Below are 16,718 nucleotides of genomic sequence, written 5' to 3'. Positions count from 1 at the left end.
AACGTTCAACTTTATGGGTAACTTCTCAATTTATTAGGGAGTAAAATAAAAAAAGGTTCCCTTGAAAGATTAAAATGACCATAGAGTCATAGAGCATGGAAACTGGTCCTTCGGCCCAACTTGTCCATGCCACCCTTTTTTTTAAACCCCTAAGCTAGTCCCAATTGTCCGCATTTGGCTGATATCCCTCTATACCCATCTTACCCATGTAACTATCTAAATGCTTTTTAACACTCACCACCACCTGTGTGAAAAAATTGCCCCTCTGGACACTTTTGTATCTCTCCCCTCTCATCTTAAACCTACGCCCTCTAGTTTTAGACTCCCCTCTCTTCATTCCACTTCTTAATCAAAAGAACGGCAACTCGCCTGCCAATAAGCAAGCTCCGACTAGTAGTTGGTTGCATTTCACATTATATTCATCCAGGCCCACGTCGAAATTAATTTGTGAAAGGATACAATCTGGAAATGAGTTCCCTGATTGAGGCAATCTTGAAGAACCAGTTCAGACAAGTTTCTTTTGCAGTTTCATTCACTTCATCTGGACCAATGTTATCTGCATTATAAACAAAACATGCATTACTGAAAAGGTCAGTGACATTATGGAGTAAAATAAAAAGGCTAAGCGCGTCATTCAGAAATATAAGATACATGTTTTGCAACAACTCGGCCACACACAGTTTTTGTAATCTCCCCGAGGAATATCACTGCTGTGGATTACCAACATCAAACTCAGAACTTAAAAATATTCTTGATCAGTGGGCTGACGAATGGCAGATGGAGTTTAATTTAGACAAGTGCGAGTTGATGCATTTTGATAGATTGAACCAGGGCAGGACTCACTCAGTTAATGGTAGGACGTTGGGGAGAGTTACAGAACAAAGAGATCAAGGGGTACATGTTTATAGCTCCTTGAAAGTGGAGTCACAGGTGGACAGAGTGGTGAAGGCGGCATTCGGCATGCTTGGTTTCATCGGCCAGAACATTGAATACAGGAGTTGGGACGTCTTGTTGAAGTTGTACAAGACATTGGTAAGGCCACATTTGGAATACTGTGTGCAATTCTGGTCACCCTATTATAGAAAGGATATTATTAAACTAGAAAGAGTGCAGAAAAGATTTACTAGGATGCTACCGGGACTTGATGGATTGAGTTATAAGGAGAGGCTGAATAGACTGGGACTTTTTTCTCTGGAGCGTAGGGGGCTGAGGGGTGACCTTAGAGGTCTATAAAATAATGAGGGGCATAGACAAGGTAGATAGTCAATATCTTTTCCCAAAGGTAGGGGAGTCTAAAACTAGAGGGCATAGGTTTAAGGTGAGAGGGGAGAGATACAAAAGTGTCCAGAGGAGCAACGTTTTCACACAGAGGGTGGTGAGTGTCTGGAACAAGCTGCCAGAGGTAGTAGTAGAGGCGGGTACAATTTTATCTTTTAAAAATCATTCAGATAGTTACATGGGTAATATGGGTATAGAGGGATATGGGCCAAATGCGGGCAATTGGGATTAGCTTAGGGGTTTGAAAAAAAAAAATAAGGGCAGCATGGACAAGTTGGGCCGAAGGGCCTGTTTCCATGCTGTAAACCTCTGTGACTCTATCTGCTTCCTATTTCATTGGCTAAATGCAATAAATTTGTGATGACATTGGCTCTTATTGGCTTCACTTCCAAACATTTAGTTTATTAGTTTCAAAATCCCTGAAAATTTAATTCCTTGATTAAAATTACCTGGTGCAGAGACTCCAGGAAAGGAAGCTCGGCTGCCCGCACACATGGATAAAATCCGCTCGTAGACTAGCTTCCCTGTAATCAAAACGGGTAATTCAATAATTAATATTAAACATGAAATCCTCTCAGAGATCATTGGCAGAATGCAGGCTGAAGCATTAAAAACCCAAACGGCCATAGATTCCCATTCATTTGTTGAGAGGTGGGGAATAATGAACAGGGATAAAGCTTTCTGACTATCAGGATTTGGTGTCCTCCAGAGATCTCCATTGTCATCAGTAGTTCACTTGTTGTACTGAACTGAACATAGGAGCAGCGCGGTCCGTTCAGCACACACGTGAAACAGCGCGGTCCGTTCAGTACACACGTGAAACAGTGCGTGCCGTTCGGTACACACGTGAAACAGCGCGTGCCGTTCGGTACACACGTGAAACAGCGCGGTCCGTTCGGTACACACGTGAAACAGCGCGGTCCATTCGGTACACACGTGAAACAGCGCGTGCCGTTCAGTACACACTTGAAACAGCGCGGTCCATTCGGTACACACGTGAAACAGCGCGTGCCGTTCAGTACACACGTGAAACAGCGCGTGCCGTTCAGTACACACGTGAAACAGCACGTGCCGTTCAGTACACACGTGAAACAGCGCGTGCCGTTCAGTACACACGTGAAACAGCGCGTGCCGTTCAGTACACACGTGAAACAGCGCGTGCCGTTCAGTACACACGTGAAACAGCGCGTGCCGTTCAGTACACATGTGAAACAGCGCGTGCCGTTCAGTACACACGTGAAACAGCGCGTGCCGTTCGGTACACACATGAAACAGCGCGTTCCGTTCAGTACACACGTGAAACAGCGCGTGCCGTTCAGTACACACGTGAAACAGCGTGTGCCGTTCAGTACACACGTGAAACAGCGCGTGCCGTTCAGTACACACGTGAAACAGCGCGTGCCGTTCAGTACACACCTGAAACAGTGCGTGCCGTTCAGTACACACATGAAACAGCGCGTTCCGTTCAGTACACACGTGAAACAGCGCGTGCCGTTCAGTACACACGTGAAACAGCGCGTGCCGTTCGGTACACACGTGAAACAGCGCGTTCCGTTCAGTACACACGTGAAACAGCGCGTTCCGTTCAGTACACATGTGAAACAGCGCGTTCCGTTCAGTACACACGTGAAACAGCGCGTGCCGTTCAGTACACACGTGAAACAGCGCGTGCCGTTCAGTACACACGTGAAACAGCGCGTGCCGTTCAGTACACACGTGAAACAGCGTGTTCCGTTCAGTACACACGTGAAACAGCGCGTGCCGTTCGGTACACACATGAAACAGCGCGTTCCGTTCAGTACACACGTGAAACAGCGCGTGCTGTTCAGTACACACCTGAAACAGCGCGTGCTGTTCAGTACACACCTGAAACAGCGCGTGCCGTTCGGTACACACGTGAAACAGCGCGTGCCGTTCGGTACACACCTGAAACAGCGCGTGCCGTTCGGTACACACGTGAAACAGCGCGTGCTGTTCAGTACACACCTGAAACAGCGCGTGCCGTTCGGTACACACCTGAAACAGCGCATGCCATTCAGTGCACACGTGAAACAGAGTATTCCATTCAGTACACATCTGGAACAGTGTTCCGATCAGTACACACCTGGAGCAGCATGTACCGTTCGGTCCACATCTGGAGCAGTGTGTTCCATTCAGTACACAAAATGCAACCTGATTCCAGGCTCAGAGCCCAGAGATCAGAATAAAGAGGAAGACTCCCCGGATGAAGTCGTCTCCTTCCATTTTCCTTCAGTTGGTTCAGACCTCAACCTCAGACGTGTGATCCACAAGCTTCGCAATGATATGAAATAACAGTTGCTAAGAATGCACTGTAAATGCAGTTAGCCTTAAGTGTTCAGTTATTATCATAAAAGATAACTAAAATATAAATACTGACCAGATGCATGATAATATTTCAAAATCAGGACCTTCAATATTAATAACATTTCACATTATTATTCTGCTCAACATTAAAATTTCTATGAAACAGAATGATGGATATAATCAGATATTAGAACCAGAGGAACAAGATTTAACCAGCGCATAGCAGTCATTAAATAACTTGATTCAAATAATTTTTAAAAAGATTTATCAATTTGCTGCTGAAGGTGATGTTAATAATGAAATACAGTTTAAACTTTATTTATTAGTTTCACAATAGTCAGTATTCAACTTTTTCCAAAAAACCCCCCACTGCAATCATAAACAGACTCGTGAAAAATGTTGCATCTCCAGTGAAACTCCAGGGAAGGTGATTTAATCTGAAGCCTAAGTAACGGTCACTTACTGAGAATAGAGTGTAAATCAATTACATTTCTCACTAATCTAGTCTTCAATTAGAACTTTACTCCCTCCCCGGAGATAGTGAATAAACCAAGGAAAAGGTCTGCGACCCTTCAAGTAGCACTTGCTGCAATCATTGCAGAATATCACACTGCACACACAATAGTTTTCTCCTTTTAAGCTTAAATGTAGCCTGGCAATACCAAAAAGAACACCAATGGAATTTCTTACCAAAAGTATCCAAAATATCAGTGATCAAAACAAATTTGCTTGGGTAAAACTGGATCACGCTGGTATCGGAGAGCAGCTTTGAACACTAAACAGGAGAAAGTGCAATATTAACAAAGTACTGAATTTAAAAATCTACAGATCAATCTTCAAAGCAAAAATCAAGTTATTGAACAGCTTCACACTATTTATACCATTACACAATATATAATTGTTGGAAATACAGTATACATTGCAGCAAGACCGCGCTAACGACTAAATCACCGAGTGGCTGCAGGACATTTTGAAAGAGGAAGAGGAACAGCCAGAAGTTGTGGTTTGTTTGAGAATGAACGAGGATCAAAAAGCTCCTTCCACAGCCAGCAGAAGCTTCAAACTGCTTCGCAGCCAATGAAATGAAGCAACCAATTTGCACAGAGCAAGCTCCCACAAACATAATATAAAATGATGATAAGGTTGTTGTGATGTTTGTTGAGGGACGAATATCGGCCAGGATACTGCGTTAACCCCCTGTTTACCGAGAGGGATAGACAGGACCTCAGTTTAACATCTTATCCAAAAGACCGTAAGACCTAGGAGCAGGAATAGGCCATTGGCCCCTCGAGCCTGCTCCGCCATTCAATAAGATCATGGCTGATCTTTTTGTGGACTCAGCTCCACTTACCCGCCCGCTCACCATAACCCTTAATTCCTAAAGGTAATTTATCTATCCTTGCCTTAAAAACATTCAATGAGGTAGCCTCAACTGCTTCACTGGGCAGGGAATTCCACAGATTCACAACCCTTTGTGTGAAGAAGTTCCTCCTCAACTCAGTCCTAAAGCTGTTTCCCCTTATTTTGAGGGTATGCACCCTAGTTTTAGTTTCACCTGCCAGTAGAAACAACTTCCCTGCTTCTATCTTATCTATTCCCTTCATAATCTTATATGTTTCTATAAGATGTCCCCTCATTCTTCTGAATTCCAATGAGTATAGCCTCAGTCTACTCAGCCTCTCCTCATAAGCCAACCCTCTCAACTCCAGAATCAACCTAGTGAATCTCCTCTGCACCCCCTCCAGTGCCAGTATATCCTTTCTCAAGTAAGGAGACCAAAACTGTACACAGTACTCCAGGTGTGGCCTCACCAGCACCTTATACAGCTGCAACATAACCTCACTGTTTTTAAACTCCATCCCTCAAGCAATGAAGGACAAAATTCCATTTGCCTTCTTAATTACCTGCTGCACCTGCAAACCAACTCCTTGTGATTCTTGCACAGGAGGTTACCAGGAAAGTGGATGAAGGGAAGGCGGTGGATGTTGTCTACCTGGATTCCAGCAAGGCCTTTGACAAGGTCCCTCATGGGAGGTTAGTTAGGAAGGTTCAGTCGCTAGGTATACATGGGGAGGTAGTAAATTGGATTAGACACTGGCTCAATGGAAGAACAGTAAGAAGTCTCACAACACCAGGTGAAAGTCCAACAGGTTTATTTGGTAGCAAATACCATAAGCTTTCGGAGCAATTGCTCCGAAAGCTTATGGTATTTGCTACCAAATTAACCTGCTGGACTTTAACCTGGTGTTGTGAGACTTCTTACTGTGCTTACCCCAGTCCAACGCCGGCATCTCCACATCAATGGAAGAAGCCAGAGAGTGGTTGTGGAGAATTACTTCTCTAAGTGGAGGTCTGTGACTAGTGGTGTGCATGATGTGGAGATGCCGGCGTCACCTGAAGAAGGGGCTTAGAGCCTCGAAAGCTTGTGTGGCTTTTGCTACCAAATAAACCTGTTGGACTTTAACCTGGTGTTGTTAAACTTCTTACTAGTGGTGTGCCGCAGGGATCGGTGTTGGGTCCATTGTTGTTTGTCATCTACATCAATGATCTGGATGATAATGTGGTAAATTGAATCAGCAAGTTTGCTGATGATACAAAGATTGGAGGTGTAGTGGACAGTGAGGAAGGTTTTCAAAGCTTGCAGAGGGATTTGGACCAACTAGAAAAATGGGCTGAAAAATGGCAAATGGAATTTAACGCAGACAAGTGTGAGATATTGCACTTTGGAAGGACAAACCAAAGTAGACGTACAGGGTAAATGGTAGGACTCTGAAGAGTGCAGTTGAACAGAGGGATCTGGGAATACAGGTACAGAGTTCCCTAAAAGTGACGTCACAGGTGGATAGGGTCGTAAAGAGTGCCTTTGGTACATTGGCCTTTATAAATCAGAGTATCGAGTATAAAAGTTGGAGTGTTATGGTAAGGTTATATGAGGCATTGGTGAGGCCGAATTTAGAGTATTGTGTACAGTTTTGGTCACCTAGTTACAGGAAGGATGTAAATAAGGTTGAAAGAGTGCAGAGAAGGTTCACAAGGATGTTGCCAAGACTTGAGAAGCTGAGTTACAGAGAGAGATTGAATAGGTTGGGACTTTATTCCCTGGAGCGTAGAAGATTGAGGGGAGATTTGATAGAGGTGTATAAGAGTTTGATGGGTATAGATAGAGTGAATGCAAGCAGGCTTTTTCCGCTGAGGCTAGGGGAGAAAAAAACCAGAGGGCATGGGTTAAGGGTGAAAGGAGAAAAGTTTAAAGGGAATATTAGGGGGAGCTTCTTCACGCAGAGAGTGGTGGGAGTGTGGAATGAGCTGCCGGATAAAGTGGTAAATGCGGGGTCACTTTTAACATAAAAAAACTTGGACGGGTTCATGGATGAGAGGGGTGTGGAGGGATATGGTCCAAGTGCAGGTCAGTGGGACTAGGCAAAAAATGGTTCGGCACAGACAAGAAGGGCCAAAAGGCCTGTTTCTGAGCTGTAATTTTCTATGGTTCTATGGGTGCCCAGGTCCCTCCGCACAGCAGCACGCTGCAATTTTTTACTCTTTAAATAATAGTCCATTTTGCTGTTATTCCTACCAAAATGGATATTGGAGAGGTGCCTTCAGATTCCTAAAGCACTGGGACTGGTCCGAGGGCAGGAGTGATATGTTCAAGATGAACACGTTAGAACTCAACTGAGCTGGGTCCAATGCCAATGCAGGGAGGTTAACTAGGGCTGAGGGGAAAGGGTTCAATTAATATGACAATCGGATAGGCACCAGGATGGAACACTGAGTAGTAAAGTCGACAGAGATTATTGGGACAGACAAACAGCACTGGAGCAAAGAATAATTCCGAAATTACAGGGGGCAGGCGGGAGGCAGATGTAACAGAATACAAGATACATCTGCATAAATGCACTTCGCACATAGCACATTGTGGCTAAATGGACCACCTGAGATAGTGGTTTGCACGGACATGCTGGGATAATTGGACAAGCACTGAAACAGACAGGCTGCAGCCGCAAAAGAAACTGGACAGAGAGAAACAGGCTGCAGCTGCATGAACTGGAATACACAGAATATGGGCCATCTCCAGAATAAAGGACACTTTCTGGTCAAACTGGGTTGTTTACCAGACATAGGTGTGCCATGACCCCTTATTTGGGAGGGAGGTCTGTGACCTATGTGCCTCCAGCACATAGGTCACAGGCATGGCTGTTGGGTACACACCCAGAGATCAGTGTGGCAGCACCTGATTGGACCCTATTGATTAGGATGATCAAGTCCCGATCGATTGATTGGCAATGACCAAAAGGGCACAAAAACCAATGAGGTATAAAGGGTGCTGTGCAACGGAAGAATCTCTCTCTCTCTTCCCCAATGAACCATAACTGTGACCACCACCAGTAACGACCAGCAGGAGGAGAGCCACCCCACCCAAGGAAGGAAGGAAGACCAGAGCCAGAGCCCAAAGATGTGTGGGTCAGGTTAATTGGCCATGCTAAATTGCCCCTTAGTGACCCGGGATGCGTAGGTTAGAGGGATTAGCGAGTAAATATGTGGGGATATGGGGAGAGGGCCTGGGTGGGATTGTGGTCGGTGCAGACTCGATGGGCCGAATGGCCTCTTTCTGCACTGTAGGGTTTCTATGATTCTATGACTGGAGAACAGCACACAGATAAAGGCCAATATCTGCCTGGGTACTTGTCAGTCATGCAAAAATTAAGTCCAGGTCTAGTATTGGAATTGAACTTTGGTATTCTATAAGATAACTTATTGTTGATAGGATGGGTGATTATTAATTGTGTGTAAATAAATATTGTTGCATTAACAAGAGATCGATTCGCAATTCTTTGTCCACTGTATGAGGGTTAAAACAGACTGTTCAGCAGGTGCAGCAACAACATAAATAAGCAATGCTACAAGGTATTCAGGGAAGATAGTGGAGGTAAGGGGACAGGAAAAAGTAGTGTATTGATCAAAGAAATTGTTCTATTATTGTATAGAGATAAGACAGTTGAGAGGTCAAAGACAAAATCTGTTTGGCTAGAAGTGAGGAAGAATAGAGGCGATTTTATTACTGGGGATATACATTAGGCCACTGAACAGTGAGAAGGGGATAGAGAAACAAACACAAATTACAAACAGACACAGGGACTCGAGAATAATGTGTAAATTGAATGATCCCAATTCTGACTGGGATGGTAACAGTATAAAAGGCAAAGAAAGGGAGGAATCAAAGAAGTGACCAAAACATTTTCCTTGCACACAATATCTTTCCAGCTCAACAAGGAAGAAGACAGTGCAAGGAAATGAAGCCAGACAAGGAGAGCATGTTTCCGAGGGAGCATTTTGGAAACAGGTGCGATTTGTTGGAATGGTACCAGAAAATGGAGACAATAACTCCAGCTTCTCCAGCCTTAAAGAGCAGAGATTATAACAGGAAATCTGATAGAGGTGTTGAAATTTCTTTCCATCTCCAATGGAAACCAGAAGACTTGGATTTGGGCGACTAGCAAAAGAACTAAAGGCGACAAATGGAAGGTTTTTATTTTTAAACAGAGTTGGAATGCACCTCCGCCTGAAGGGATGGTAAAAACAGATTCAAAAGTAACTGTTAAAAGGGAACCAGATAAATATAATGAAGCAAAAACATTATGGGACTATGGGAAAAGAGCAGAGGACTGAGATTAACTGGACCGCTCTACTAAAGCACCTGTATGAGCAGGATGGGCCAAATAGCCTCATTCTGTGCTGCATCATTCTAGGTCACAGTATACAGAATCGGCATTATATCATACTATCGGCAACATCCAGTAAAACAAACAGCTATAGTAAAGATCAGGATGGGTGCAAGATTCTTCAGAAGCTCAGCTCCTGATCTTTACTATTGCTGTTTGCCTTTTCCAACAGTGTTCACCTTGTTTCTCCTCAATATTGAGAATAAATGGGAGGAATGTTTTTGAATATTTACTTTATTTTATGTAGGAAAAGCAGATGACGCAACAGAAACCAAGACTGAGATGATGCTATACCATATGACCAAATAGGAAGTGGAGCTTTGTCCACATTCTGGGCAGCATCCCCTAATAACCAGAACAAGGGGCAGTACAGTGGCATACCTACTGCCCCACAGTGCCAGGGACCCGGGTTCGATTCCTGCTTGGGTCACTGTCTGTGCAGAATCTGCACGTTCCCCCCATGTCTGCGTGGGTTTCCTCCGGGTGCTCCGGTTTCCTCCCACAGTCCGAAAGGCGTGCTGGTTAGGTGCATTGGTCATGCTAAATTCTCCCTCAGTGTACCTGAACAAGCGCTGGAGTGTGGCAACCATGGAATTTTCACAGTAACGTCATTGCTGTGTTAATGTATGCCTACTTGTGGCACTAATAATTAAAAAAATACAGCATGTTTAATTTGAATATGAGGCTGAAAAAATACCACTTTCTTCATTAGTTTAAAGCTGACCTGAATAACTATTTTCAGTGCTTTCACTTTTTGATCCGTAGCCCATGCGTCCTTCAGCGACTGATTCAGTTCTTCAATCCTGTTTATATAATCCTGCTGCGTCAAGTTTAACAGCTCTTTCTGAGACCCCTGGGGTAAGAAAGAAGGAAGAAGGAGAATGAAATTTTGTTCTCAGAAACAAGTTATTAGCAATGATGTGGAGATGCCGGCATTGGACTGGGGTGGGCTCAGTAAGAAGCCTCACACCTGATGAAGGAGCAGCACTCTGAAAGCTCGTGATTCCAAATAAACCTGTTGGACTTTAACCTGGTGTTGAGACTTCTTACTGTGTCTATTAGCAAACCATGGATCAAACTGAGAGAGAAAGCATTTGAAATTGTACACTATGTACAATTGTTTCTATGAAACTTTGAAAATATAAAAAAAGCAATTCTATTTACCATTCTAAGTTTGCAAACTAGGAGAACAGGAAAAAACTACTGCCAAATTATCAAGGTACTGACATAAACTGAACCAATACAAAAATAGCCACATTTATAAAGGTGAGCTCAAAACATCTAATCAACATTAATTGCACTTTTCCAGATTAAATTATTCCCAAGCATTCTCAGGTTTAAAACACTCATTCTCATCTGAATATTGCAGCCAGTAAAGTACCAGAAAGCTGCCTTAATATACAAACACCGGCTGCACAGAATACTGCAATTACCTGAAGGATTTTCCATTATCTAAGGGTTTGGAGGCCTATATTCTTTCAATCTGTAAACTTAAAAAAATGGAACTATGTTGCTCTATTTTGAGAACATTTTAATCTATGCTTTGAGGCACTACCGCACAAGTGTTTACGGTCTGCTAAAATTGGTTTGACACAGTTAGCTAATTAGTCACATCTCGCAAGGGGCCATAGGCATCTCTGTTAGACAAGTGGTTATATAGCTTGAGGGGCAGCATTTTACATCAAACATGGAGCAAAGCAAGGAGACAGCGTCGCCCCCATGAACTACCTGAGATCAAACCCACGTCACTGGTGTCATTTTGCATCACACTATAGACATCTAGCTAACTGAGCTAACCCAGCTAAACCAACTCCTAAAAAGTAACATTTCAGCTGGTCACAATTAGTTTTTCAATCCAGGAGAAACAATTAGATCAGGATTTTATTTGAAAGTTGGAGTTACCTTCGGTTTGTTGGAAGTTTTGTGATTAGCCAGCCTACTTTCTGACAACGTAAAACTCCTGTATAAAACACACTGAAAACCACTTATAAACAATAGAAACTAGGGCAACACACAGAGGTTAGCACAGTGCGTGTGCCAGCAATTCCTCACTCAGTAACCTAAATTCAGACATGTCATCAGGGGAATGCCAAGAAGAAACGAGGCACAGACAGAATAAAACAAGGCAGGTCAAACTACTGAATGTCTAGCTGTATGCTGGAATCCTAACGTTGCCTCATTATCAAGCGTTCATTGCAGTAATTTTATTTTAAAAGCAATTGGGGAATTGGCTTATGCTCTTCTTTAAATGGAAAGCTAATGGAAAACAGACGCTGGAATGTGGCGACTAGGGGATTTTCACAGTAACTTAATTGCAGTGCTAATGTAAGCCTACTTGTGACAATAATAAAAAAAATTTACCCTCAACAATTCACAACTGCCTTAACAAATGTTGAGAGCTCTGTATTCCATGGTTATACAAGTAGGTCATCAACTATAAAAAGAGAGAATTTATTTGTGTTGAGGAATTAAAGCAACAAACTGAAATAACCAGGTTAGTGAGAATTAGTGGACTGCCCAGGGTATTGCTTAGTGACTCAAAATACACAAGCCTGAACATCAATTGTTTCAATTATCCCTCAAAGAGCCACAGATGCTTTCCCTCCCCATTTCTTTCACCTCTTCTTGACCACTAAGGGCTCACCCCCTCTGTTTAAAAGCGGACTCCTCTCAGTAGCTTTAGAGCAACTCTCACTCTCTCGCCACACCCACCCCTTCATAAAAACCATCCTATTGAGCAGAACAAGACCCCAAACTCTTTCTCTGTCCTTCAACCCCCAATAAGGCTACTCAGGCTTCAGGTTATTGAAGCCAAGTTTATTTATAAGGTTGTCAAATGGAATAAATAAATGACATGTTGTTGTATGACTTCCAGGTTGTATTCTGGCTAAACATGGAAGTTGCATTGACAACTATATCTCTATAAGATTTCATTGTGTGCATTTTGCAGAAAGTGAATAGAAAAAAAAACTGACATAACTTTCAAATTCTTCCTCCTTAATGCTAAACAAACAACGTTCATGCAAGTGGAAAGTAATTAATGTGGAGAAAACCAGACTTAAAACTCGGAAATGGACAGACCAATCAAATGTAGAGTTGCAAGAAATGTTGCAAAAGACTGATTAATGAGGGAGGAAACCATTTTATTCAGTCCATTTACTAAATATATTTTGACACAAACCAAAGCTGACTCTAAATCTTGAAAACTGATCAACCAATAGTGTTATAACAGATTCCACACTGGACAAAACAAGGAATTGTCAGCAAAGTGGGTAAGCAGTGGACACCATGGAATGGCAATTTAAATGCAGATATTATGCTCAGGCAGATGATACCTAGTGAGTATTTTTCTCTACAATACCAGTGACTCAAATTTGACAATCAACAACAAACCAAACATGACCAGTCATTTTTCCCACTGACCAAGTGTCATCCAGACTCGAAACGTTGGCTCTATTCTCTCTCCACAGATGCTGTCAGACCTGCTGAGATTTTCCAGCATTTTCTGTTTTTGTTTCAGATTCCAGCACCCGCAGTATTTTGCTTTTATAAACATGATCAGTCATTGCTTACACTTGCCCACAGACTTTCTATGGGCTTTGGTGCTGGAGCTTGCTGTGGATAGAAAGCCATTTCAGCACAGTTCCCTTTAAAGAGGATTTGGGACCCAAATGAACAGGGCAAACAACCTTGCATCCAGTTAGCCAATCAATTTGAAGAATTCTTACTGAGGCAGGAAGTATCAGTTAGAATAGAAAAAACAAAGAACAATACAGCACAGGAACAGGCCCTTCGGCCCACCAAGCCCGCGCCGACATATGACACCTTTCTAAACTAAAGACCTTTTGCGGTTTTATGCGGTTTGTATCCCTCTATTCTCTGTCTCTTCACGTATCTGTCAAGTTGCCTCTTAAACATTGCTATTGTATCTGCTTCTACACCTTCTCTGGCAGCGCATTCCAGGCACTTATCGCCCTCTGTGTAAAAACATGCCTCTCAAATCTCCTTTAAGCTTTCTCCTTTTCATCTTAAATCTATGTCCCCTAATAACTAACATTTGTACCCTGAGAAAAAGACTCCGACTATCCATTCTATCCTTGCACTTATAATTTTGTAAACTTCTATCAGGTTGCCCCTCAGCCCCCGATGTTCAAGTGAAAATCTCTCCTCATAGCGAATAGTCAATTCAATGCTAAATCATGTCCAGAGAACAAAATAAAGAGTAAATAAAGAAGGCAATAAAAGGCAGATAAAAGAGATAGAGTTTTTGTTTTCACATAGCCAATAAAAATTAAAGCATGAATAAGACTCAAATTTAATTCCTACAAGTGTTTCAGTGCCAGAGAGATTCTTTTGCAGTGATTAAAATATATCTTGCCTCAGAAATTAACAGGTATTGGCTTTCTCTGGTGAGTTCAGCCAGTTCCTTTTATGTAGGGCCTGTAACTTCATATCCTTCCACGTACTTCAATGGCGATTCTCACAGTGAGATAGTTATAGCAAAGCTTTTAGAGGAGCAAGACAACTGGAACTTGCTGATTTCTGTGTTTAACTGTAGTTCGCTGGACGCTGCTGGCTGATTTATATTTAACAACACCAGGTTAAAGTCCAACAGGTTTATTTGGTAGCAAAAGCCACACAAGCTTTCGAGGCTCTGAGCCCCTTCTTCAGGTGAGTGGGAATTCTGTTCACAAACAGAACTTATAAGACACAGACTCAATTTACATGAATAATGGTTGGAATGCGAATACTTACAACTAATCCAGTCTTTAAGAAACAAAACAATGGGAGTGGAGAGAGCATCAAGACAGGCTAAAAAGATGTGTATTGTCTCCAGACAAGACAGCCAGTGAAACTGTCTGGAGACAATACACATCTTTTTAGCCTGTCTTGATGCTCTCTCCACTCCCATTGTTTTGTTTCTTAAAGACTGGATTAGTTGTAAGTATTCGCATTCCAACCATTATTCATGTAAATTGAGTCTGTGTCTTATAAGTTCTGTTTGTGAACAGAATTCCCACTCACCTGAAGAAGGGGCTCAGAGCCTCGAAAGCTTGTGTGGCTTTTGCTACCAAATAAACCTGTTGGACTTTAACCTGGTGTTGTTAAACTTCTTACTGTGTTTACCCCAGTCCAACGCCGGCATCTCCACATCATGATTTATATTTCACAATGGTGGGCAACTACAGCCTCACTATTATATTTTTACTGCAAAATTCAAGCCAATTAAAAATACTGATAAAATATTGTGGAGTTGCAACAAAAATATTGCATTTCATCAATCCTGTTCTCAAAACCTATTGACATAATCACAAATTCTATGATTCAATATTTAAAATATATGCTTTAAAGATTAGGTCATATCTATTGAACTTTATATTATTTTGCATTTATCACGTCAGTGCTGCTCCCTACTGAAATGTGAGAGAAGAACAGGCATCAGGACAGGTAAATCTGGTGAATTATTCACTTTTAGGGTCAAACAGCACGAGACTCACAATAGTATCAAAAATGCAATGAACAAAATTATTTCCCAACATTACAAGCTAATCTGTCTGATAATAAACTAACCTTCAAAACTCGGATTGCATGCTAAACATGGGCAAAGAAATGACATAAAAATTTGCAGAGTTAATATTCCAAGCATCCAGTGGCACATTACTGCAGAATGACTTCACATTGGAACAAGTGAACTACAGAACGCTTCACGCTAGCAAATCAGCACAAAGTAGATAGGCGTTGTGTTAGAGATCAAATATGATCTAAATGAAGAGCGGAACAGGCTCGATGGGCTGAATGGCCTAGTCTTGCACATATATTCTTATGTATAATCGCTTTGCAGTGTGAGATTTCCAGAGAGATTTACAGACTAAAAATATTTCTACAGTATTTCATCTATTTTTTTCATTCATGGGATTTGGGTGTGGCTGACAAGGCCAACACTTATTGCCCATCTCTAATTGCTCGAGAAGGTGCTGATAAGCTGCCTTCTTGAATCGCTGCAGCCCCTGTGGTGTAGGTACTCCTGTGGGAGTTCCAGGATTTTGACCCAGCGACATTGAAGGAATGACAATTTATTTCCAAGTCAGAATGGTGAACGACTTGGAGGGGAACTTCCAGATGGTGGTGTTCCCATGCGAATGCTGCCTTTGTCCTTCTAGATGATAGTGGTTGTGGGTTTGGGAGCTGCTGTGTAAGGAGCCATGGTGAGTTGCTGCAGTGCATCCTGTGGATGGCAGATGCAGTTACTACTGTGCGTCAGTGGTGGATGGAGTAAATGCTTGTGGATAGGATGCTAATCAAACAGGCTGCTTTGTCCTGGATGATGTCAAGCTTGTTGCACATTGTTGGAGCTGCACCCATCCAGGCAAGTGGGGAGTATTCCATCACACTCCTGACAGCTTTGTAGATGCTGGACATGCTTTGGGGGTCAATAGGTGAGTTACTCACCGCAGTATTCCTAGACCCTGACCTGTTCTTGTAGTCACTGTTTAAATGGCTGATCTAGTTCATTTTCTGGTGAACAGTAACCTGCAGATGTTGATAGTTGGGGATTCAGCAATGGCAATGCCATCAAATGTCAATGGTCAAGATTCTCTTTTGTTGCAGGTGGTCATTGCCTGGAACATTGTGTGGTGTGAAAGTCATTTGTCAGCCCAATCCTGGATATTGTCCAGGTCTTGCTGCATTTGGACATTGACTGCTTCAATTTCTGAGGATACTGTGCAATATTGTGCAATCATTAGCAAACATATTGGTGGAAGACTGGTAGAAGTAGGGAACCCTGGATGACTTGGGATATTGAGGTTCTGGTCAAGAAGAAGAAGGAGGCACATGACATGCATAGGCAGCTGGGAGCAACTGGATTCCTTGAAGAATATAAAGGTTGTCGGAGTAGAGTTGAGAGAGAAATCAAGAGGGCAAAAACGGGACACAAGATTGCTTCAGCGGATAAGGCAAAGGAGAATCCGAAGAGCTTCTACAAATACATAAAAGGGCAAAAGAGTAACTAGGGACAGAGTGGGGCCTCTTCAGGATCAACAAGGTCATCTATCAAGTGATGGGTGAGATCCTAAATAAATATTTCTCATCAGTATTTACTGTTGAGAAAGGCATGGATGTTAGGGAACTTGGGGAAATAAATAGTGATGTCTTGAGGAGTGTACATATTACAGAGAAAGAGGTCTTGGAAGTCTTAAAGCACATCAAGGTAGATAAATCACCGGGACCTGATGAAGTGTATCCCAGGACACTGTGGGAGTCTAGGGATGAAATTGCGGGTCCCCTAGCAGAGATATTTGAATCATCGACAGCCACAGGTGAGGTGTCTGAAGATTGGAGGGTGGCAAATGTTGTGCCTTTGTTTAGGGAAGACTGCAGGGAAAAGCTGGGAAC

The 16,718-nt window shown here is 42.6% G+C and overlaps 1 protein-coding gene across 2 annotated transcripts in view; it reads right to left on the bottom strand.

The window, feature by feature from the left end:
• The window catches only part of vps35l (VPS35 endosomal protein sorting factor like), a 153,927-nt gene that overhangs the window by 111,891 nt on the left and 25,318 nt on the right, over positions 1 to 16,718 (bottom strand). For both annotated transcript variants that reach the window (XM_078240937.1, XM_078240938.1), the window contains exons 7-10: positions 10,048 to 10,176; positions 4,294 to 4,378; positions 1,728 to 1,802; positions 460 to 556 (exon numbers count right to left, since the gene is read on the bottom strand). In XM_078240937.1, coding sequence (XP_078097063.1) covers positions 460 to 556; positions 1,728 to 1,802; positions 4,294 to 4,378; positions 10,048 to 10,176 — 386 coding nt within the window. The remainder of the gene's footprint in view (positions 1 to 459; positions 557 to 1,727; positions 1,803 to 4,293; positions 4,379 to 10,047; positions 10,177 to 16,718) is intronic.

Source organism: Mustelus asterias, chromosome 23 (assembly GCF_964213995.1).
Source record: "Mustelus asterias chromosome 23, sMusAst1.hap1.1, whole genome shotgun sequence".
NCBI classification, from domain to species: domain Eukaryota; kingdom Metazoa; phylum Chordata; class Chondrichthyes; order Carcharhiniformes; family Triakidae; genus Mustelus; species Mustelus asterias.
The sequence above is the reverse complement of the archived record's forward strand: the minus strand, read 5'-3'. Positions and strand labels throughout refer to the sequence as shown.